Below are 24,581 nucleotides of genomic sequence, written 5' to 3'. Positions count from 1 at the left end.
TTTATCTGCTGCAGGTCTCCCTTCTTAGGCAGCAGCGTCAGCACTGCCCTCCTGCAGCTCTGGGGGAGAGAGAGCTCTTCAAAACTCTCGGAGAAGACCCCCAGCAAATCGTCTTTCAGCTCAGTCCAGAAAGCCTTATAAAACTCTGACGGCAGACCATCTATGCCGGGGGCCTTACCCCCCTGCACACTCTGCAAGGCCGCGAATAGCTCCGCCTCAGTCAGGGGCCCCTCCAGTTCTTTGTTGGTCTCTTCTGACACTGTGGGCAGGTCTCGACAGAATGTGTTAAAAGCAGCATCATCCTCCTGGTACTCACTGCTGTAAAGCTTCACATAGAACTCCACCGCTCTGCTCCTGATGGCTGCAGTGTGTGTGAGCGTCTGTCCATCCTCTGCCTGCAGCGAGTGCATCTGCCTGCTCTGTCCATTCCTCTGCTCCAGGCCGAAGAAAAACTTGGAGGGGGAATCCATTAGCGCAGCACTCTGGAAACGAGACCGGACTAGCGCCCCCTGCGCTCTGGCGTCCAGCAGGTCTGCCAGCACGGCTTTCTTGGACTTGAGGTTTTCAATACGACCTTCATCTCCTGTGAATGTGAGGAACTCTGCAGCTCCACTATATCTACCTCCAGATCTTTGATAGACTTGGCCATATCACGAGAAACATTGAGAGTGTGCTGCTGACAAAGCTGCTTTATCTGTACTTTGCCATGGTCCCACCATTGTTTCAAACAACTAAAATCCCCCTTCCTCTCTCTAAAACCTCTCCAAAAATAAATAAAAACCTCTCTAAAATGTGCATCTAAAAGCAAAGTGGTGTTAAAATGCCAGTAGGCAGACTTACTCTTAAGATTTTTAATAAAAACCTCACATAAAACCATGGAATGGTCCGAGAAGCCCACTGGACATATACTACACCTCTTAAAGATGCTCAAGTGCTGCGTAAAACAATAAAACCTGTCTAACCTCGCTAAAGATAAAACACGTTCTCTGCTGTGGACCCAAGTGTACTGTCTTATATTGTGGTGGATTTTTCTCCATACGTCACTCAGACTGTGAGTGTTTATGAGAGTTAGCATCGCCTTCTGGGTGCATGTGGTTCTGGGTGGTTTCTATCACATGTATGATTTGCTGTGCAGTTAAAATCCCCTCCTAAAAACAAATAGTCCTCTGGCTCACACTGCTTTAGAACCAAACTGAGTTTGTTTAAAAAGAGAACTCTGCCAGGGCCAGAAATAGGGGCATACACATTAATAAAAACAATATTAAAACGCTCATACTGTGCTTTTACCACAAGCAATCTCCCCTGCACTCGCTCCTCCACCACATGAGAGACCGGACTAAAATCTCTTGAAAAAAGGAGAGCCACCCCTGCACTAGTGCTGTTAAAATGGCTTAAAATGACCTGCCCGTCAAACTCCCTCCTCCAGTCTGTTTCATTCAAAACATCACTATGGGTCTCTTGTAACATCATAACATTCATTTTTTTCAATTTAAACGTCTCAAAAATGCAAGCCCTCTTCTTCACATCTCTCGCTCCATTGACATTGAGCGTGGAAAGTTTAAAGTGACTCATTAAGACAGCTGTTAAAAGACACACTGCTTTATGTACTCTGTGAGACGCTATCATTTAGCTGTTTTCTTATTTTCTTTCCCATTGTCTTCAGCCTGTAATATTCTGTGTCAGTGAACCCTCCTTCCCCTCTCATTCTCATCTGAGATTCTACAGAGAGCAACAGCAATTGTACATCTGCAAAGTATTCTTTATACTGGGGATTCCTCATGTTTTTGGTCTCTTGCAAAAAAGCACTTATACTCTTTACGGAGTACATTTCTTCTAGCTGTGAAGCAGAAGGAATTTGTGAGTCAGTGAGGGGCTGAGTGTCTGTGCCACAGTCCTCCATCTCCTCTTCCTCTTCACTAGACTCCTTCTCCTCATCACTGCATTCTGAGTCGGTCTGTTCCTCCTGCTCCCCACTAGCTGCTTGTTTTTTTGCCTTAGAGCCACATGTTTCCACCTGTTTTCTTTTTAGATGGGGAGCCTTATACAGGTTGTCTTCCTCCTCCATCACCCCATCCTCACTGTCATGCTCTGCTGCAGCAGAGATGAGTTCAGCCACTACACTCCCTGCTTGTTCTGTGCTACTATTGTTCCCCTCCTCCTGAACAATACACTCACTCTGTTTGTCACTGTCAACAGTTTCAACACACACATTTTTATCAACAACTCTTTGAGTTGCATGTTTTGGGCTCTCATCACACTGTATTTTTGTTGCAACATTTTCTGTCTCAGTGTTTACATTGTTTGGCAGGTTACTCTCCACATTTGTGAGCTCCTGCGCTACAGTGTGTGTTGAAGAGCCGGCTGTAGGCTCAGCTGCTGGAGCCACAGCAGGCTCAGCCCGCCTTCCAGGGGCTTTTTCTGGGCAAGCTCGCACCAAATGTCCCTCCTTGCCGCAGGCAAAGCACTTCAGGGTCCCGGAATTAACAAAGACTGCATAGTCAAAGTCTTCAACTTTTAAATTGAAAACTAAATTCAGTTCACAGTCTTTTTTGTGTAAAATCATATGTACTTGCCATCTATGAGATACGACATGTCGCAGCAGGGGGGACTTGCATCCCGATGGCAGCTTCCTTATCGCCGAGACGATCTTCCCGTGTCTCGACAGCTCCCTGAGCAGGATCTCGTCTCCAATGAATGGCGGGATGTTGGAGATTGTAATCCGCGTTGCCGGTGTTGTGAGCGGGGACACGGAAACAAACGAATCCTTCACAATTACTCCTTTCTCCACCACCTTGTTAGCCTTGACCACACTGTCCACAAAGATCACGACTGCTCCGTTCATCCGCGCCGCGGATCTTATGCTGCTGTGCTCGATTATATCCGCCACTGCAAGGCTACAGTCTTCCACCGAGCACGGGAAGGTGGTGGCGATTTTAAAGCCGTGCATTCGGCTTAGTTCCCCGAAAGCAACCATGCTCCCGGGTCCTGGCGCACCGACCAGCAGCCGCTGGTCGATCGCGTGAAAAAAACACCAAAAAAGTAAGTCCAAAAAACATCAAAAAGTACCACCACAAACGTTCGCCCAACTATATTTACAAAATTTACCAAAAAAACTATGAGAAAAGTTTTCAAAAACTCCTCACAATCCGCTCTCCGCAAACCCACTCCTTCCGCTCAGAGAGAGAGAGAGAGAGAGAAAGAGAGAGAGAGAGAGAGAGAGAAAGAGAGAGACAGAGAGACAGAGAGAGAGAGACAGAGAGAGAGAGAGAGAGAGAGAGAGAGAGAGAGAGGGAGAGTGATAGAGCGTTTAAAGATGATATTATACATGAACAGGCCAGTCATCTGTCAGCCCTCATGGAGGACGAACTGGTTGAGCTGTCATGTGACCGCACTTTAAAAACTGACGTCGTTTGGCTCCACATACCTTAATAAGACTTTTTCTGCACTGACATATATTAAAAATAAACACAGATGGCGTCTGAATGTGGAGAATGATCTCCGTGTGTCTCCACAATTAAACCACGAATGGACTCACTGTGTTCATCATTAGAAAAAGAAATAGTTCCCAAAATGTTTACGTTTGTGGATATTACACTGACTGAGATGTTATTCTTATTATTTGTCTGGTCAAAGTTGCACATGACAGCAATAATGTGACTCATGTTGTTATCTTGACTGAGGCTTTTATATTACAATACATTTCTAAATGTCAAATCATAACAGGCTGTTCTTTTGTGCGCTCGTTAAGCCGGTGTTTGGATAAGACTAGAGTGTATGGCCTGTGCCTCACATTTAGTTCATTTTCTTCACTCACATCCGGGGATGGTGGGGGTCGCCAGTCTCTGGCCCCGTTATTTTGGGGGTCGCAGTTGAAAAGTTGGGGAACCCTTGCTGTAGAACCATCTGCCTGAACAAATAAAAAGGTCTTAAGATGTTTCTTGAAGGAGTCAGTAGATCATCAAACACAGATGTTTCTTGAAGGAGTCAGTAGATCATCAAACACAGATGTTTCTTGAAGGAGTCAGTAGATCATCAAACACAGATGTTTCTTGACGGAGTCAGTAGATCATCAAACACAGATGTTTCTTGAAGGAGTCAGTAGATCATCAAACACACATGTTTCTTGAAGGAGTCAGTAGATCATCAAACACAGATGTTTCTTGAAGGAGTCAGTAGATCATCAAACACACAGATGTTTCTTGAAGGAGTCAGTAGATCATCAAACACACAGATGTTTCTTGAAGGAGTCAGTAGATCATCAAACACTGATGTTTCTTGAAGGAGTCAGTAGATCATCAAACACAGATGTTTCTAGAAGGAGTCAGTAGATCATCAAACACTGATGTTTCTTGAAGGAGTCAGTAGATCATCAAACACAGATGTTTCTTGAAGGAGTCAGTAGATCATCAAACACAGATGTTTCTTGAAGGAGTCAGTAGATCATCAAACACAGAGATGGTTCCAAAGCTTAGGAGCAACAGTCTGGAAGGATTTCTCTCCTCTGGTCCTGAACCGTGTTCAGGAACCATCAGTAGATTCTGATCCACAGACCTCAGAGCCCGAGCTGGGGTGTAAGTCTGGATCAGATCACTGATGGAAGGTCTGACCATGAATAGATCTGAAAGTAAGAACCAGAATTTTAAAGTTGATCCTGAAAGAAACTGGAAGCCAGTGAGGAGTTTTAAGGATCGGAGAAATGTGAGTTCTTCTACTAGAGCGGGTCAGAAGAATCTGCATTTGGTTCTTCTAGAACTCCTGAAACATCTCTCAGAGCCAGAAATGTTTGTGTGTAACCAGGGACGGTCAGGTGAGGCAGAGCTTCAACACTGATTCACTTCATCCGATTCACGGTTTGTCACGTTTGTCTGGTTTGGTAAAAGTCTGACCTCGTTTGACTCTCAAGGTCATGTAGTGTTTGACTAAACGTTTCTCTCTAACAACATGAACGTGAGCATCGGATCCTTGTGAAGAACCAGGGATTGACCTTCATTTCATCCATGAATGACGAACCAATGCAGCGTTTTCATACGACAACTGACTTCAGCGTTAGAAGATCATTATTCCAGTTGAAAGGCTCTCCGAGCTCACTTAGTGATGTCGGCAGAAACTCCATTGACGGAGGATGATTGACAGGTGTCATTGCACCAAATCAGCCGGAGAGAAGATCTTTCCCAGAGTGTGTTTGTGGACTTTTTTTTTTTTTATATAAAACATCTTTTTATTGATTTTCAGATATTAAGACATACATTTGAAACACACACACAAAATAAGTCAAATAAAAGGTATAATACAAAAACAAAGAAAGATCCCACCCTCCACCCCCGTAGAAAACCACCCCGCGGTCTCAGAAAACCAGACCCCCACCCACCTCTTAACAATCAGGGCTTGACAAAGACAGATGAATAAAATATAACAATGGTGAAAACATTCTTGTATATACATACACACACATAAAACGAATCAACTCAAAAAGGAACAATGATGCATAATAGTATACATTGATACAAACAGACAAAAACAAAAAGAAAAAACAATACTCCATACATATATGGTGGTAAAAAATGAAAATATAACCCAAACTGTTAAAGTATTATGTAAGGTTCAGCTCTTTAACATGCTGCATGAAAGGGGACCAGGTTTCATGAAACTTCTCCAGACAATTTGACCGACTGTATTTTATTTTCTCTAACTGCAACATAGAGAGAAGTTCTTGAACCCAACTCTTAAATGATGGTCGTCTGACTCCCACTGCAGAAGAACCAGTCTGCTGCCATCAATGAGGAAAATGCAATTGCGTTTGCATGTGCTGTTGATACAGAGAGGTCAGGTGGAGGTACTCCAAATATACACATGTGTGGAGAAGGTGTTATTGCTTTTTTACACATGTGGGAAATACATTCAAATATTCTACTCCAGAAACTTTTGAGTGATGGACAAAGACAAAACATATGACCCAAAGTAGCAGGGCTGTGAGAACATCTTAAACAATGTGGACTGACGTCTGGGTAGATTTTAGCAAGTCTCTCATTTGAATAATGCAAACGATGTAACACTTTAAATTGTATGAGACGTTGCTTTATGCAGTAAGATGACGAATGGATACACTCTAAGCTACGCTGCCAGAAACTTGCACATCATTTAATGTTTAAATCTTGTTCCCAGGCTTAGTTTTGTCCCATGACAGAGGTTTGACATTTTGAATGATCCTATATATTTTGGAAATATGACCTTTTATGTGTGGATTTAAGGAAAGAATCTCATTGCATGTGTTGTTGGATTGCACAAGTGGGAATTTAAGATATTTATTGGCAAAACTCCTGACTTGGAGATATCTGAAGAAATTACTTTTATGCAGATTGTGTTTTTGTTGTAGATATTCAAAAGTTAGAAAATGATTCTTTTGAATCAAGTCTTTTAGAAATACCAGTCCACTACTGTGCCAGACCTGGAAACCAGTGTCCATCTCGGATGGGGGGAAAAGATGGTTATTCATGAAGGGAGAGAATGTACTTAAATCTTTTAAATTAAAATGTTTCCGAAATTGATTCCAAATCTTTATAGAATTTTTCACAACAGGGTTGGAGATCTGGTGCTGGCCTATTGGTAATGTAGCACTTAGCAGAGAAATGGAATTATTATTATTTATTTCCAAATTAGCCCAAAGTGGACCTCGTTTTTCCCGCCATGCACCAACACAAAATGCAAATTTGCACACATTTGCTGCCCAGTAATAGAACATAAAGTTAGGAAGACCAAGTCCTCCCTCCAACCTTGGAATTTCCAGAAAACATTTTTTCATTCTTGGCACAGATCGGTTCCATATAAATGCAGAAATTAAACTGTCAAGTACCTTAAAAACAGATTTGGGTAAATAATAAGGAATCATTTGAAAGAAATAGAGGAAACGGGGAAGAACAGTCATCTTTATAGTGTTCACCCTTCCTGCTAATGAGATTGGTAAGTGGCTCCACCTTAAAAGGTCATTTTTGGTTCAGAGTTTTGAAGTGATTGTGGAAGAAATCTTGGTATACATGTGTCATCTTTAAACCCAAGTAGGTAAATGCGTTTGTTAACTGAAAGGGGAAGATATTATTATTGATTTTGCCAGATCATTGATTGGAAATACAGCACTTTTTGAAAAATGTAATTTGTAACCTGAAATGTGACCAAATATGTTTAATATTTCAATAACTCCAGGTATTGAAACAACTGGATTAGACAAAAAGAGCAAAAGGTCATCAGCATATAGTGAACATTTATGAATTTCCTTGTTCCTCAACACTCCAAAGATTTCCTCCTCTTTCCTCAGAGCCAGAGGCTCAATAGCTAAATCAAAAAGAAAAGGTGAGACAACAACCCTGTCTTGTTCCTCTGTAAAGTTTAAAATACGTTGATGTTATTGAGTTAGTGTGTACTGCAGCCACTGGTGTGGAATAGATTATTTTGATCCAAGATATGAAGTTTGAACCAAAACCAAATTTTCCCAACACTGTAAATAAGTATTTCCACTCCACCCGATCAAATGCTTTTTCAGCGTCAAGTGAGATAACAACTTCTGGCATTTCAGTGGAATGGGAATTATATAAAATATTAAGTAAACGTCGCATGTTAAAGAAAGATTGCCTCCCTGGAACAAAACCAGTAAAGTAAGGTAAGGTAAGGTAAGGTAAGGTAAGGTAAAGTAAGGTAAGGTAAGGTAAGGTAAGGTAAGGTGAGGTACGGTAAGGTAAGGTAAGGTAAGGTAAGGTAAGGTGAGGTGAGGTAAGGTAAGGTAAGGTAAGGTAAGGTAAAGTAAGGTAAGGTAAGGTAAGGTAAGGTAAGGTAAGGTAAGGTGAGGTAAGGTAAGGTAAGGTAAGGTAAGGTAAGGTAAGGTAAGGTAAAGTAAGGTAAAGTAAGGTAAGGTAAGGTAAGGTAAGGTAAGGTGAGGTAAGGTAAGGTAAGGTAAAGTAAGGTAAGGTAAGGTAAGGTGAGGTGAGGTAAGGTGAGGTAAGGTAAGGTAAAGTAAGGTAAGGTAAGGTAAAGTAAGGTAAGGTAAGGTAAGGTAAGGTAAGGTAAGGTAAGGTAAAGTAAGGTAAGGTAAGGTAAGGTAAGGTAAGGTAAAGTAAGGTAAGGTAAGGTAAGGTGAGGTAAGGTAAGGTAAGGTAAAGTAAGGTGAGGTAAGGTAAGGTAAGGTAAGGTAAAGTAAGGTAAGGTAAGGTAAGGTAAGGTAAAGTAAGGTAAGGTAAGGTAAAGTAAGGTAAAGTAAGGTAAGGTAAGGAAAGGTGAGGTAAGGTAAGGTAAGGTAAGGTAAGGTGAGGTAAGGTAAGGTAAGGTAAAGTAAGGTAAGGTAAGGTAAGGTAAAGTAAGGTAAGGTAAGGTAAGGTAAGGTAAGGTAAGGTAAGGTACGAGCCACATTCTCGCGGGTCTTTTCCTTTTTTAGGTATAACTGTAATAGTTGCCTGATTCATTGTTGGTGGTAGTTTTAAAGTTATAAGTGTTTCTTCAAATAATTTACTTAAAATAGGTGAAAGTTTATTGAAAACATTTGATAAACTTCAGTGGGAATCCATCTGGAGGTGCTTTTCCGCTTTGCATTGAGTTTATAGCTAGAGTTATGTCCTCTGTTGTTATTCTGGAGTCTATTACAGATTGTTCTTGTTTATTCATTTGGGGAATTTGCATATTTTCTAAAAAGTCCTCAATCTCCAATGATGTTGCAGAAGTCTCAGAGGTATAAAGGTCACTATAAAATGTTCTGAACTGGTCATTAATAGTTTGTGGGTGTACAGATGTCAAACCCTCGGCTGTATTCATTTCAGAAATGATACGATTTGCTGCCGTTTGTTTGATTTGGTGACAGTAGTCGAGCCACTTTGTCACTGTGTTCATAGTAGGTTTGTTTTGTTTTCAGGAGGAGTCTCTCAATTTGGACAGTGGTTAAATGATTGTATTCGGCTTGTAATAATTGTCTTTCATTGAATAAGGATGGATTAGGCTGAGATGCACGTTTTTTATCTAATTGTAATCATTTCTGCTGTATCTCATTGAGGCGTTTAGTTCTTTCTTTCTTGACATTTGCTGAAAGATAAATAATTTGTCCCCTTAGATAAGCTTTGAGTGCCTCCCAGATTGAAGTGTAGGACATCCCGGGAGTAATATTGATGTCAAGAAAGAAATCAATTTGATCCGAGAGAAAATGTTGGAAGTTTTTGCTTGACAATAAGAGCGGGTCAAGACGCCATGTGCGTTGAACTGGTGCACTGTCTGGAAATGCTATGTCCAGTTGGACTGGTGCATGATGGGAAATCACAATACTGTGGTATTGGCATTTTGTTACACACGTCAAAATTCTGTTGTCTATCAGAAAAAAGTCTATCCTCGAAAACGATTGGTGGACGTGAAAAAAAAGAATATTGTTTGGTAGTGAGGTTTAATTTCCTCCAGGGGTCAGTAAGTGCATAAGATTGTTTAATGAGATTTACTGTATTTGCTGATTTTGATCAATTATTTTGAAGTTTAGTGGAGGATCTAACGTTGGCTCAGGTACGAGATTAAAGTCACCTCCTAAAATGATGTTATATTTGTTAGGATCTGGAATAGTTGCTATTAGTCTAGAGAAGAAGTGAGGATCAGTTAGGGCCATAAACATTAACTAGTGCCGCCTCAGTTCCAGACAATCTACCCACGACTATGACATATCTTCCCTTGTTATCAGATATGAAATTGTTTAGTTGAAAACAGACTCCTTTTCTGATAAGTATGGCAGCTCCTCATGACCTATCCCCATAATCAGAGTGATAAATATGTTCTATCATCCCCTCTTTAACTTTGAGTGTTCTTCTGGACGTAAGTGTGTCTCTTGTAAGAACATTATCTCTCCACCTAATGACTTCAGGTGTGTAAGAACTTTGTTACGCTTAACAGGATGGTTCACTCCTTTTACGTTCCAGCTTATAAAACGTGTTGAACCTAAAGACAGTGGGTTGTGACTCATATTTTAATATGGGTGTAAATACACTTGTAACTGTATGGAGTAAACATAAACAAACAACAACAACAAATAATGCCCTTGAACAACAGAGAACAACCCCCCACACACCTGCCAATCTTCTCCAAAAAAAGAGGAGAGATCGCACCCCCTACCGTAAAAGGTATCTGCACTAACATGCTCAGGAAAGCTAAAGTTGGCCCCACAGAACTTGACTTATTACAATTAAGACACACTTCAGTTATAGTATTATTTATCATGAACATCTAATGACAATAAGAACGACTCACATGATTGGTATTTAAATAACCAGCATCAACAAGGATAAACGAGAACATCAAAATAACATTAACTTGTATTAAACGTATAGAAAAAGTTGAATCAGTTATAATGTTGTTAAATCACTGTCTCACCGGAGTGTCTTCACGCGTCACGTGTCTCCACTGATGTTTTTGTTGACATACTCGCGCCTCTGCAACGGAGTGAAAGGATTTCTCCACGTTCTTGTACGTGATTCTGAAGCGGGCAGGAGAAGCAAATCCGAAGTGAACCCCGTCCACTCCACGAAGCCGACTCCTGACGTCATTGAACGCCGCGCGTGCTTTGGCAACACTTGTCGGGTCAGGAAACACTGAGATACTGACTCCGTCCACACTGATGCGTTGTTTGATCCGAGCGAGTCTCAGGATGTTTGCACAGTCCTGGAAGTAGTGAACGCGGGCTATGATGGTGTTTGACCGGCGTCCCTCTGTAGATCCAGGCGGGGAGAGACGGTTCTGTCCAGGAGCGTCCTTCAGATCAAAGGCTGCAGAAGGACACAGACTCGGTGTTGCATTCACGGGTCTCCGGGATTCCGACGATCCTGACGTTGTTTCTCCGCGACCTCGCCTCCAAGTCCTCGCATTTATTGTGAAGTTGGTCCACGACCCCCGCGAGCCGCTTCACCTCCTTCTTGAGTGTAACAACATCATCCGTGCACGTTGACAAACTTTCTTCCACATCCTTCACCGTAGCTTTCATGGCGGAGAGTTCAGAGGTCAGAGTTCAGAGTTGATCGTCGACCTGTACTCTTTGAGCTCCGCTCTCGCTGCAACAATATCCGCTCGAATCACCGCCATCTCGCTCTCCAACACTGCGCCAACTTCTGTTTGAAGGATTTCAACTAAATCCTTGCGCACCGAAGATAGTAGTTCCATCTTGAGCGACTCCCTCTCAGGAAAGCTACTTCAATGGAGCTCGGGGCTAAAGTCGGCGTCGAAGGCCTCGTTGCTTGAGTCGCTGTTTGCCTACCTTTGCTTGATTTACCAGCCATTTCAAAGTTTCGGTTTTTAGGCATATGGTTTAGCAAAGGTAAAATTTGAATGTTTTCCAAAAAGTGCGCTGAAAAAATTACTTTTATACAGTCGTTCTGTGGAGCTCCAAAAAACACGTCTACTCCATTGCTATGCTCAACAGCGCCCCCGTTTGTGGACTTTTGAGTGGAGATCCTCAGTAGCACAGAAGTCCAGCTGAGATGTCAAGAACCTCAACATCTTTACTGTCGTCATCAGTCAGCTGAGGTTCAAAGGTTTGTCTCGATGAATGTCATTCAGGGACGAAAGCAAACTTTTCTTCACAACAATCCAACGCGTAGAAAAGATCCAAAGAAGCAAAAGAGTCAAACATGTTTGATCCGAGACTGAATTGTTGAGATGCAGTGATTTATAAATGAAACTCTGCTTCATCCAATGAACAACTGAACGTTTGAGCTCGATTTAAGATGAAAATATCAACCATTTCACTGATTCATGAGGATCTTTTGGAGTTCATCAGATTTTGGGATGGATTTGTGGGTCAGTGTGAAAGTTCATCAGTGTCATCAGAACATAGAAGGATTCAACATTTCAAAAGTTCATACTTTGAATTGATTTCATCAAATGTTGCCTTGAAGGAATATTTTCAATCATTGAATTAAATAATGAATATATTAAGAAATTGCATTTGTTTTTGTAAATAATTAAATTTAAAACGTTGGCCTCATTATGAACTGAATACGTTTAATTCTAAATACTATTGGATTTAAACGTTTTTTTGTTTTTGAATGACTGGAATTAAAACATCAAAGATTATGTCTATAAATGTTTTATTTTGAAAGTGGTCACATTTCAAAATAAATGATTCAAGAAAAACAATGCAATGCTTTTAAAAACGCAACAAAATGTCAATAAAAACAAATTCAAAGTTTCAACATTTGAAATGTTCAATCGAAACATTCAATTTTCTGATGCCACTGATTTACTTCCAGAATCAGAACCGTGTGTTTTTGATTCTTACAGAAAGTTGAGTTTCTTGGAAAAGATGGTGATTGTAATCTACGACAGAGACGCTTGTGTTTGGTCCTACTGAGGGTTCAGGTTTGAAAACAATCATCTCACACTTGAATTCACCAGAAACTAACTTACTGAGTCATATTGTCTGAGACGAGCAGATCCTCAACCAGAGGAATCCATCCATCACTCTTTTGAAGCTTTGATTTCACTCTTTTCACCTACTTTAATGTCATTGATCGATTCGACTTTGTCAAATATTCAAGTGGAACAATTCACTCGATGATTTGGTTTACATTTCTAGAAACATCTCCTCGTTTATTGTTTGAAAAAACAAGTTGTTTTCTCAGCATTGATTCGACAAACATGGTATTTTAAAATAGTGTATTTCATGAAAGATTGCAGTTCAATGAATCTAGTTTGTCTTCTTCAATTATAGGAACATTGTGTTCAAGAAAGTTCTTGAGAATTTAAACTTGATCAAGTCAAGAGACGTCAAGAGAGAAGAAAGCGTTAATACAGGAGAAATATGTTCAACTGGCTCCAAATAGTTGAGAGAAAAAGGAAGATATTGAGTTGAATCCAGAGAAAAACACGTATATTCATGTTAAAATGATTCAAACCCTGGGAAGAAGAATCCTCTGGAGATGTCAATCTTTTCTGACTGAGTCTCTCAGGAGACGATGTGTAGAAATAAGAGCTGTAAGTGCCGTACGTTGATGGTCCTGAAGGTACGAGTGTGATTCTTGCCACGGTACTCGGAGCAGGAGTGAGAAGCAGGAGTTTTTGGGTCGTAGCTGAAACTGAGAAGCTGACAATCAAACAAGGACACTTAACGGTGAATGTGATAATAATCCTGGACTTTTTTTAGCAGATGAATTCTAGCTACGCTGCTCCTCAGACGCGCTCTGATCCAGGAATATTAAGGGCTACCATCTTCTTTTGACCTTCAGTGTTTTGTACCTTTGATCCAGTGTTTGCACAAACACATTCCTTGATTTGTGTTGACAAATCTTCACGTTGTTGAAGTGACCCCTTCCTCGCCACTTTAGCAACAATGTCAACGAAAAGATGCATATAGAGGCGGATTTACTCTTTTCAATGAAGACTTTTACATTTGAAACTGAAGCAAAGCAGTGTTTGTATGGAAGTGCATCAGTGTCATCAGAATATTGAAGGATTGAATTAAACATTGTTTCAACTTTTTTATTCAAGTTTTTCTTTGTTAGTTTGAATCATCATTTGTACGTTGAAAGGTTTAATAAATTGATTAAATAAAAGGTAAATATACACAGTTTGATATTCTATTGACCATCATTAATTTTCTGAATACAATCCTTTTTTAATTCCTGATCTTTTGACTTGAATATAAAAATGTTGGTATAATAGTGAGACTTTTAACCAAAAGAGTCCTGAGCTACTTGATTCAACTCTCAGCCAATCATGCGACGCTCAGACGATCACATGATGTCGTAGAATCACTGGCGCGTCAATACATCATGGTGGATTCAAAGCAACAGCATTTTCTGGCGACACTTTTATACCAACATTTATATTGAATTTAAAAGACTATGAATTCCAAAATATTTGACTTTGGAAAAATCTTTTTATCCAATTAAAAAAACACAAATCCAATTCAACCTTCAAGATACAAGTGATTGAATTCAATTCTTGCAAAAATAATGAAATGGTTCAAAATAAAAAACATTTCAATAAAAAAGTTTCATCATTTGTTTAATTCCATCATTGAATATTCAGATGACAGTGATTTACTAACAAATGTTCCGACCATGTGACCAGAGAAGAAGTGACGCAGATGAACTCAGTGACATGAACTTTTGTGTTGCTCAAACTAAAACTGTCCAGTTTCATCTTTGTTTTTTGCAAGCTCAGCAAGATTTTCTTGACCAGATGGATTTTTTTTTACTGAATTTATTGTTTGTTTGTTCTCCCCGTGTTTGTGTGGGTTTACTCCGGGCACTCCGGTTTCCTCCCACAGTCCAAACACAGAGGTGGATTGAAAACTCTAAATTGTCCGCAGGTGTGAGTGTGTGAATGTGTGAGTCTGTGAATGAATGATTTTCTGTCACAACTGAGCGACATCAAAGCTGGACTTTAGGAAAGTTTAGTCGTCTTTAAGTAACAGTTTGGTAGATCAAGCCCGATGTGACCAAAGTCTTTCAACGACCACCTCCTGACCAGAGAGGATTTACTTGGATTATTTCTCCAAATGAGCAAAAAGTCCATTTGTGTGTGACCTTTGACCTCCCGCTGCCTCAGATGTGTGTATTTGTGACTGGGTTAGTGACACACAGTGAAGCTGGTGGACTTCTGTGCAGCTTTGAACATGTTTGGAGACGTTCTTTAATGTCCCTTTCATTTTGTGTTCAAGCATCAGGTCATATGGAACCTTAATGATCCATCAGTGCATCATTGTTCTATTCTTCTTCTATTATAATGATGTAGAACCACATTAGGTGGAGTCAGATTCACTGCTTATAAACAATATCAATGAACAATCACATCAGAGTCACATTATTATGGCAAATATCATTTATTTCACATTTGAATTATTATTGAGACAAAAATGCTTGATAAGGGTTAAAAGTTGTTTATTTGATAATTTATTTTTGAATAAAAGCACAAATGTCTTCTGGGAAGGTTGTGTTATTACACAATGTCAATATTATTTAACACTTTATCTTGAAATGTATTATTAACACATTCAAAGATATTATAATACTTTTATAGGACTTTATAGAAGAAGTTATGATGGTTTATGTTTGTCAACTTAAAACAAGCTTCATGAAGGTTTATAAAAAGTTCATTATTTTTCATAATTAATGCCAAAGTAACGACTGAAGTCACTCAGTGTAATTACTGTATTACAACTCAAGCAACCTTTAATTAATAGAGGGGTAAGAAATTATTGATGAATTTAAATATCACAATATTTCTATACACAACTAGACACTGTATTAATATTCAACAGCACTTTATCGGTTTATATTAACAATTAACATGCAAATATTCAGACAATTTTAACAGTCATGACAATTGTTTTTTTCTTTTTTTAAATCCAACCAAAATATTGCAAGTTATTTTATTTGTTTTTCTGTATCCTCTCGTCCTCAGTCTTCACCAGGATCTCGCAGGATTTTATTTGTTAATGTATAAGTATAAAAATCTAATTATTGTATTGTATTCACACAAAACTTTTTTTTTTCAATTAATACATTGCTGTTGAATATCAACACGGTATTGCAATATTTCAGTGTATTTTCTTACTTAAATCTTATAATTAGTTGACGTGACTATAAAGCATCATATCTTCTTCTATAAAGTTGTATAAATGTATAATCATGTCTCATGGATTTGTTGTCGATGTATTATACCAGACCTTCATAGAAAGTTCTCACCACACAGTCCTAATGATTCTCAATACAAGGTTTGATGTTGAAGTTCTGCAGGATCATTGACTGAAGTGTACAAGGCTGCACGGCTGAGTGGTGGAGGTGTGTCGGAGAGACCCTCGTACCTGCCACGGGAGACTGGTTCTATTCAAGGATGTGGACAAACAAGAATCTTACTGGTGGGCTCCACGTAGATCTAGTTATGCAACAAGTGATTCCTGAGGGAAGTAGATTTCATAGACACACGAGCCAGACCTGCAATACACAGAAAGTCCCATGTCCTGGGAGTCCAAGGTCTTGTCTGCTGCTATGAAATACTTCTCTATCTGTATCAAGTGCATTACACATAAACTGTATTTTGTTATACAGAGAATTTGACAGTGTATAGATGGAGAGAAATATGGCTTTATGATGCTTGTTCAGTGTTATTTATGAGAAATAAAAACCTGTCAACTTTGCCTCAGTGTTCTCTCTTCCTCTCTCTGACGTCTGTTGCTTATATCGGACTCTATCGCTCCAGTGTTGGTCCCAAACCATTTGACACTGACAAGCTAGCAATCTTTTGTTAGCATGTCGTCTTGCTAGCTGTTCCAGAGTCTATTATGGAGCCTCGACTTTTAGCAAAGTCTGCGTAAGAAGCACAGTCTTCACCAGCTATTCAACAGATCCGACCCTTCAAGCCTTTTAGACCATCATCACTAAATAATGTGTTTATTCAAATGGTTTAAACTGTACTTTTCTGCGACACTTTGCGTCACTTTTTAGTAGAGGTGTAAGAACATATCGATTGACTTCAATATAGCGATATTACTTTTCACAATACCGTGTCAGTTTTCAACTGCACTGTCTCGATTTGTGTTTTTTTATTTGGCTTTCAATCATTTTCATCATAATTCTTTCATGCTTTATATTTCAATAAAGTTAGTAAGTCATTGTAGTGATTATAACCTTTATAAAAAAGGTTTACTTTCAGAACATCTAAGTTCTGGTCGATTTAACTGTAAAATCGTCTTCAGGTAAAAATACCTGAGGTTGGAGAACCACCTTTGATTTATAGTACAAAGGAAACTATTACATTTATGAGGATAATAATTCAATAATTGTTATTATCAATGAACTATGAAACTCTAATTTGAATCAATCTCATTAACTGAAGTCACTACTTGTTTTTCGTGATTATTTGTTCTTCACTGAGTAAGAGGCTCTTAAATTGACAGTTAATCACACCAAAATAGAAACGCGAACAGCGATGTAACGTTTTATGAATTAACTTAGTGAACAACAACTTTAAAAAGACATTTAACTGTTGCTGATTTAAAGGTTTTTAAAATGAATATTTGTTTTCACACGTAGTTGGATTTTCTTAATCCAATAATTTAGTAATAAATATTCTAAATTCAATATTTTCTCATTTGTTTCCTTTTGAATTCAGTATAAAAATGTTGGTATATTTGTACCTTCAGACAAAACCAACAGAGAACTGATTTAATTGAACGAACTTTCAGCCAATCACAGGAAGCACAGACGATCATGTGATGACGTAGAAACACACAATTAAGTAGCTCCGGGAAATTCTAATTCAAACACAAATTCAGCCTTAAATATAAAAGCTGTTGAATCATATTCTTAAAGAAATAATATTTAATAATCGATTAAAAGTTTCAACAGGTGAACATTTTAATTGATTCAATATTCTGATGTCACTGATAAACTTCCATATCCAGCCTGGATGGATGAACAAATGTTGAGTAGTTTGAATGGAAATGTTGTGTAAAAACTAAATGTGAACAGTTGTAATAAAATCCTCCTCCAGGCTGACTGTGTCAGATGATGTTGAAGAGGAGCAGTGATGGATGTGGCAGCAGTGAAGGAGGAGAGAGAAGCACCACTGGCTGCTGCATGTATATCTACACTGTGATCATGTGACCTTCTCACTCCAGCTCGGTGGAACCAGGAGTCATTTTCACAATCCCTCCATCAAACAGAGGCCACTCCAAAGTCCACCAGTAGAACAGAGCAAACGTGTTACCAGAAGATACAAACACGTCTCAGATCTGTGTCGGCGTCTAACCTACCCTGTGAGGACGAGCCTCGTCCCAAAGTCTGACCACGAGCAGCACATCCACGACCACCAAGAACATTCTTTCTGACGGGACACTTCTCACCGAGGGCTTTGTGTGCTGCCAAAAATACTAGTGTGCGAGTGTAGAAGTACATGTTGGTTGATGGAGGGGGAAGGATAACACAGATGTAATAACTGTGAGGCTTTTATGGGAGAATATCAGAATATTGAATGATTGAATTTAACGTTTCTGTCACGATCTTTAATAAACGGAACCCAAGAGCGAGTGAGAGTCTCAATTATTTATCAAGTTTGGAGCATCTGCCTTTGATACCTCTGGAATGTTTTGTCCTCCTTTTATATCCAGTCAGTTCTTTACGCTGCCGTCTCCCTCGTCTCAGCATCTTTTGAACACCACATTGATGACTTTTGATTAAAGCTGTTATTTCATCTCATAGTTTGAATTGGTCCATGAACGCACCACTTACCGTGTGGATGTGAAGTTTAGAGCGTCAGTCGACAGTTTAGCTGCTGAAGTTACTGCTGAGTGTCAACAATAGAGTCAATGATCAACTTTTGCTTCAGTTCAGAGACGAGTGTTTTCTTTGATTGTATTTCAGGTCGTCAGGTTTATGCTTCATGGAGACTGATGCACTTTATTGTCAGAATAAAAGAAGAGAAAGAAGTGACAGAAGTATGAACGCTACACTTCATATTCATGTTGTCACGTGTGTGCATCATCAGAACATCAACCATCAGAAGATCCTGACATGTGCTCGGCTGTACTTGAGCTTCAACTCTTACAGTCGACTGAACAACAAGTGATGAAAGAGAAAGTTTCTTCAACAATTCTTCACATTCTTTCTTCCTTCAAAACAACACGTTTGTTTCAGGAGCAGATTTCTTCTTTCCTCACTGTCAGCACTTTTCATGATGATTGACAGCAGCTACACACGTTTGATGGAGGAACACACTCACATCCTCAGCTCACGCACACACACTGAAGAACCAGAACCAGGAACCTCTTTGAGTCCAAATCCCAGGTACAAAGGTTCAGTGGAGATGAAGAAGGTGTTGAGGCGTATAAGAAGACCATTAGAGGAGTCACTGTAAAACTCCAAATATCCAGATTCAGGATCGTTGATCTTCACTCTTACTCTGTGAGAAACTTCTTGACTCTTGATGACAGTTTCTATCTTATTGTGACAGAATTTATATCCTTCATCATCAGAGCAGCTCAGACTCCAGGAATAACGGTTCTGTCCAAACTCAGACTCGTCTTCTTTCCCTCCGTCTCTTCTGAGAGTCAGTGCGATAGAAGCTCCTCCTCTCCACTCCAGCTCCCAGTCACATGGTCCAGTCACAGCTTCTCTGCTCATCACCTGAAGACACCGGTGGAATCTGTCGGGATGGTCCAGATAATCCTGATCCTGCGTCACAAGTTCCACCGTCCTGTTGTCGTTGGACAGTAGGAGGCGCCGGTGCGCTGTGTCCGGGTCCAGTGAGAGTGGACGGAAGTCTGAGAGAAGAAGACACGAGAGGTGATGATGGTGGAAGAACTTTCTCTTCAAGACAATCATGGACTCAGTGTCCCAGCAAGCCAGGGAGGGCTGCTCTGTTTGTTGACATCTAGTGGAGATCATCATCAAAGTGAAGTCTTCTGAGACTGGGACCACCTCCAGAGAAGAACCAGCAGAACTGGAACATCCCATAATAATCTTGAGGAGATGACTGTCACATTTGATTGACACCAGTGTGTCCATATCAAGTCAGCAGCTAAACTAGCATGTAGCTAACATGATGTTTCTTCATGTTGTGGAAACATCTCTGCGTTCATCTCCACCATCATCCAGGTGAGATGCTGCACTGAGATCTTCTCACTCCACTGAGAACGTGATGATCTTCATTTGCACTCTCAAGTCAAAGAGTGAAAAGAGTGAATGAATGAGTGTGAGATGATGAGGAAAGTCAACATTGCTGCTTCTACATCTGCACGGAGGCTCCTCACCAGCTGCTGCTGGACACCATGTTGGTGACCAGTGTTCTGGGCAGTGACCTGGACTTGATGAAGCTCCATCAGCAGATTCAAGTGTAACATGAAGTCACCAACATCACAACTGCTCCACGAGAAGCTGACAGAGTTGAGGAGTTCTCATCCATCAATCAAATCAAACTTACACTTCTCATCTCCAGATGTTGATCTCTGTGGTCCACGATCCAGCCTGGAGGAAGAAACATTGAGAAGATCAGATTCATTTGACTTCAGATGTTTCATGACTTCATGCTGCTAAGTGGACGTTCTTTCATGACTGTGTTGACCACAACAAAGATGGATCTAGAAACACTCGCTCAGTCTCCACTGTCTCCTTGTTCTTCCACTGGTGTCCAGCAGGAGAACATGGAGAAGCTCTGAGAGTTTGATTCATGTGCTCAGTTCAGATGAAGAGTTTGATCAGCGTCACACACTCACATCTCTCTGCTTCTGATCACATGTTCAGAAGATCTTTGGAGCTCAGTCAGTGAGTTCTGCTGCTCCGTCCATACCTGAGAGTCTCCAGCCTCCAGTCTGGACTCTCCAGTCCAGCAGACAGCAGCTCCAGTCCTGGTCCTCCTGGATCGTTGTAGCTCAGGTCCAGCTCTCTCAGATGGGACGGGTTAGATGTCAGAGCTGAGGCCAGAGAAGAACAACCTCCTGCTGAGATCTGACACCTTGACAGACTGTAATGAAGGAGAAACAGTTTCATTAAATCATGAGACCAGAAGAACTGAAGACATGATGTTCTGACCTGAGAGTCTCCAGGTGACAGTGTGGACTCTTCAGTCCAGCAGACAGCAGCTCCACTCCTGGATCCTGCAGGTAGTCGTTGTAACTCAGGTCCAGTTGAGTCAGACTAGAGGACGGAGAGCTGAGGACTGAGGACAGAAGTGAACAACTTCTCGCTGTCAGTCGACAGTAGTTCAGCCTGTGAAAGAGACGAGTGTCGTCAACAAGTGACTTTTTCTCTATTTTGACTTGAAAGACTTGATTTGAGGAAACACTGAACTCTTTACATTCATAAGATCATCACATGATTGTGTGAATATTTGAAGACTTTTCTATCAATCAGGATCAACTTGATCAAACACATGAAATAATGATGTTTTCATCAGTTCAACACTTTCCTGACTTTGTTTCATTATTTATAAAAGTGTCACATGATACACAGAGACTGTTGTGAGAGGATTGATGTTGTTTTTATACCAGAAACAAACACAAGAGAAGAAGAAAAACTAAAGTCACAATAGAAATAAATGAATAAAAGTGATTTTTGAATCGAGACTTGACTCAAATTAGTGATTTATGACTCGAGACTTGACTCAGACTAGTGATTTATGACTCGAGACTTGACTCAAATTAGTGATTTATGACTCGAGACTTGACTCAAATTAGTGATTTATGACTCGAGACTTGACTCGGACTAGTGATTTATGACTCGAGACTTGACTCAAATTAGTGATTTATGACTCGAGACTTGACTCGGACTAGTGATTTATGACTCGAGACTTGACTCAAATTAGTGATTTATGACTCGAGACTTGACTCAAATTAGTCATTTATGACTCGAGACTTGACTCGGACTAGAGATTTATGACTCGAGACTTGACTCGGACTAGTGATTTATGACTGGAGACTTGACTCGGACTAGTGATTTATGACTCGAGACTTGACTCGGACTAGTGATTTATGACTCGAGACTTGACTCGGACTAGTGATTTATGACTCGAGACTTGACTCGGACTAGAGATTTATGACTCGAGACTTGACTCGGACTAGTAATTTATGAATCGAGACTTGACTCGGACTAGTGATTTATGACTCGAGACTTGACTCGGACTAGTGATTTATGACTCGAGACTTGACTCGGACTAATGATTTATGACTCGAGTCTTGACTCTGACTAGTGATGTATGACTCGAGACTTGACTCGGACTAGTGATTTATGACTCGAGACTTGACTCGGACTAGTGATTTATGACTCGAGACTTGACTCGGACTAATGATTTATGACTCGAGTCTTGACTCTGACTAGTGATTTATGACTAGAGACTTGACTCGGACTAGTGATTTATGACTCGAGACTTGACTCGGACTAGTGATTTATGACTCGAGACTTGACTCGGACTAATGATTTATGACTCGAGTCTTGACTCTGACTAGTGATTTATGACTAGAGACTTGACTCGGACTAGTGATTTATGACTCGAGACTTGACTCGGACTAGTGATTTATGACTCGAGACTTGACTCGGACTAGTGATTTATGACTCGAGACTTGACTCGGACTAATGATTTATGACTCGAGTCTTGACTCTGACTAGTGATTTATGACTAGAGACTTGACTCGGACTAGTGATTTATGACTCGAGACTTGACTCGGACTAGAGATTTATGACTCGAAACTTGAGTCGGACTAATGATTTATGACTCGAGACTTGACTCGGACTAGTGATTTATGACTCGAGACTTGACTCGGACTAGAGATTTATGACTCGAAACTTGAGTCGGACTAATGATTTATGACTCGAGACTTGACTCTGACTAGTAATTTATGACTCGAGACTTGACTTGGACTAGGGATTTATGACTCGAGACTTGACTCGGACTAATGATTTATGACTCGAGTCTTGACTCTGACTAGTGATTTATGACTCGAGACTTGACTCGGACTAATGATTTATGACTCGAGACTTGACTCGGACTAATGATTTATGACTCGAGTCTTGACTCTGACCAGTGATTTATGACTCGAGACTTGACTCGGACTAGTGATTTATGACTCGAGACTTGACTCGGACTAGTGATTTATGACTCGAGACTTGACTCGGACTAGAGATTTATGACTCGAGACTTGACTCGGACTAGTGATTTATGACTCGAGACTTGACTCGGACTAGAGATTTATGACTCGAAACTTGAGTCGGACTAATGATTTATGACTTGAGACTTGACTCTGACTAGTGATTTATGACTCGAGACTTGACTGGGACTAGTGATTTATGACTCGAGTCTTGACTCTGACTAGTGATTTATGACTTGAGACTTGACTCGGACTAGTGATTTATGACTCGAGACTTGACTCGAACTAGTGATTTATGACTCGAGACTTGACTCGGACTAGAGATTTATGACTCGAAACTTGAGTCGGACTAGTGATTTATGACTCGAGACTTGACTCGGACTAGTGATTTATGACTCGAGACTTGACTCGAACTAGTGATTTATGACTCGAGACTTGACTCGGACTAGAGATTTATGACTCGAAACTTGAGTCGGACTAGTGATTTATGACTCGAGACTTGACTCGGACTAGTGATTTATGACTCGAGACTTGACTCGAACTAGTGATTTATGACTCGAGACTTGACTCGGACTAGAGATTTATGACTCGAAACTTGAGTCGGACTAGTGATTTATGACTCGAGACTTGACACAGACTAGTGATTTATGACTCGAGACTTGACTCGGACTAGTGATTTATGACTTGAAACTTAACTCGGACTAGTGATTTATGACTCGAGACTTGACTCGAACTAGTGATTTATGACTCGAGACTTGACTCGGACTAGAGATTTATGACTCGAAACTTGACTCGAACTAGTGATTTATGACTCGAGACTTGACTCGGACTAGTGATTTATGACTCGAGACTTGACTCGGACTAGTGATTTATGACTTGAAACTTAACTCGGACTAATGATTTATGACTCGAGTCTTGACTCTGACTAGTGATTAATGACTCGAGACTTGACTCGGACTAATGATTTATGACTCGAGACTTGACTCGGACTAATGATTTATGACTCGAGTCTTGACTCTGACTAGTGATTTATGATTCGAGACTTGACTCGGACTAGTGATTTATGACTCGAGACTTGACTCGGACTAGTGATTTATGACTCGAGACTTGACTCGGACTAGAGATTTATGACTCGAGACTTGACTCGGACTAGTGATTTATGACTCGAGACTTGACTCGGACTAGAGATTTATGACTCCAAACTTGAGTCGGACTAATGATTTATGACTTGAGACTTGACTCTGACTAGTGATTTATGACTCGAGACTTGACTCGGACTAGTGATTTATGACTCGAGACTTGACTCGGACTAGTGATTTATGACTCGAGACTTGACTCGGACTAGAGATTTATGACTCGAGACTTGACTCGGACTAGTGATTTATGACTCGAGACTTGACTCGGACTAGTGATTTATGACTCGAGACTTGACTCAAACTAGAGATTTATGACTCGAAACTTGAGTCGGACTAATGATTTATGACTTGAGACTTGACTCTGACTAGTGATTTATGACCAGAGACTTGACTCGGACTAGTGATTTATGACTCGAGTCTTGACTCTGACTAGTGATTTATGACTCGAGACTTGACTCGGACTAGTGATTTATGACTCGAGACTTGACTCGAACTAGTGATTTATGACTCGAGACTTGACTCGGACTAGAGATTTATGACTCGAAACTTGAGTCGGACTAGTGATTTATGACTCGAGACTTGACTCGAACTAGTGATTTATGACTCGAGACTTGACTCGGACTAGAGATTTATGACTCGAAACTTGAGTCGGACTAGTGATTTATGACTCGAGACTTGACTCGGACTAGTGATTTATGACTCGAGACTTGACTCGGACTAGTGATTTATGACTTGAAACTTAACTCGGACTAATGATTTATGACTCGAGTTTTGACTCGTACTAGTGATGTGTGACTCGACACTTGACTCGGACTAGTGATTTATGACTCGAGACTTGACTCGGACTAGTGATTTATGAC

General features: G+C 40.3%; 1 protein-coding gene across 5 annotated transcripts in view; it reads right to left on the bottom strand.

Moving 5' to 3' along the window:
* The window catches only part of LOC148083109 (NACHT, LRR and PYD domains-containing protein 3-like), a 238,050-nt gene that overhangs the window by 203,708 nt on the left and 9,761 nt on the right, over positions 1-24,581 (bottom strand). For 3 of the 5 annotated variants that reach the window (XM_087786242.1, XM_087786243.1, XM_087786247.1), the window contains 4 exons: positions 20,535-20,711; positions 20,293-20,466; positions 19,927-19,970; positions 18,419-19,267 (listed from right to left, as the gene is read on the bottom strand). In XM_087786242.1, coding sequence (XP_087642368.1) covers positions 18,723-19,267; positions 19,927-19,970; positions 20,293-20,466; positions 20,535-20,711 — 940 coding nt within the window. In that variant the 3' untranslated portion in view covers positions 18,419-18,722. Of the gene's footprint in view, positions 1-18,418; positions 19,268-19,926; positions 19,971-20,292; positions 20,467-20,534; positions 20,712-24,581 lie in introns of those variants that run through there. The other 2 variants (XM_087786245.1, XM_087786244.1) reach the window with 1 other exon arrangement.

The sequence above is a fragment of the Callionymus lyra genome, chromosome 3 (assembly GCF_982586985.1).
Source record: "Callionymus lyra chromosome 3, fCalLyr1.hap1.1, whole genome shotgun sequence".
NCBI classification, from domain to species: domain Eukaryota; kingdom Metazoa; phylum Chordata; class Actinopteri; order Syngnathiformes; family Callionymidae; genus Callionymus; species Callionymus lyra.
The sequence above is the reverse complement of the archived record's forward strand: the minus strand, read 5'-3'. Positions and strand labels throughout refer to the sequence as shown.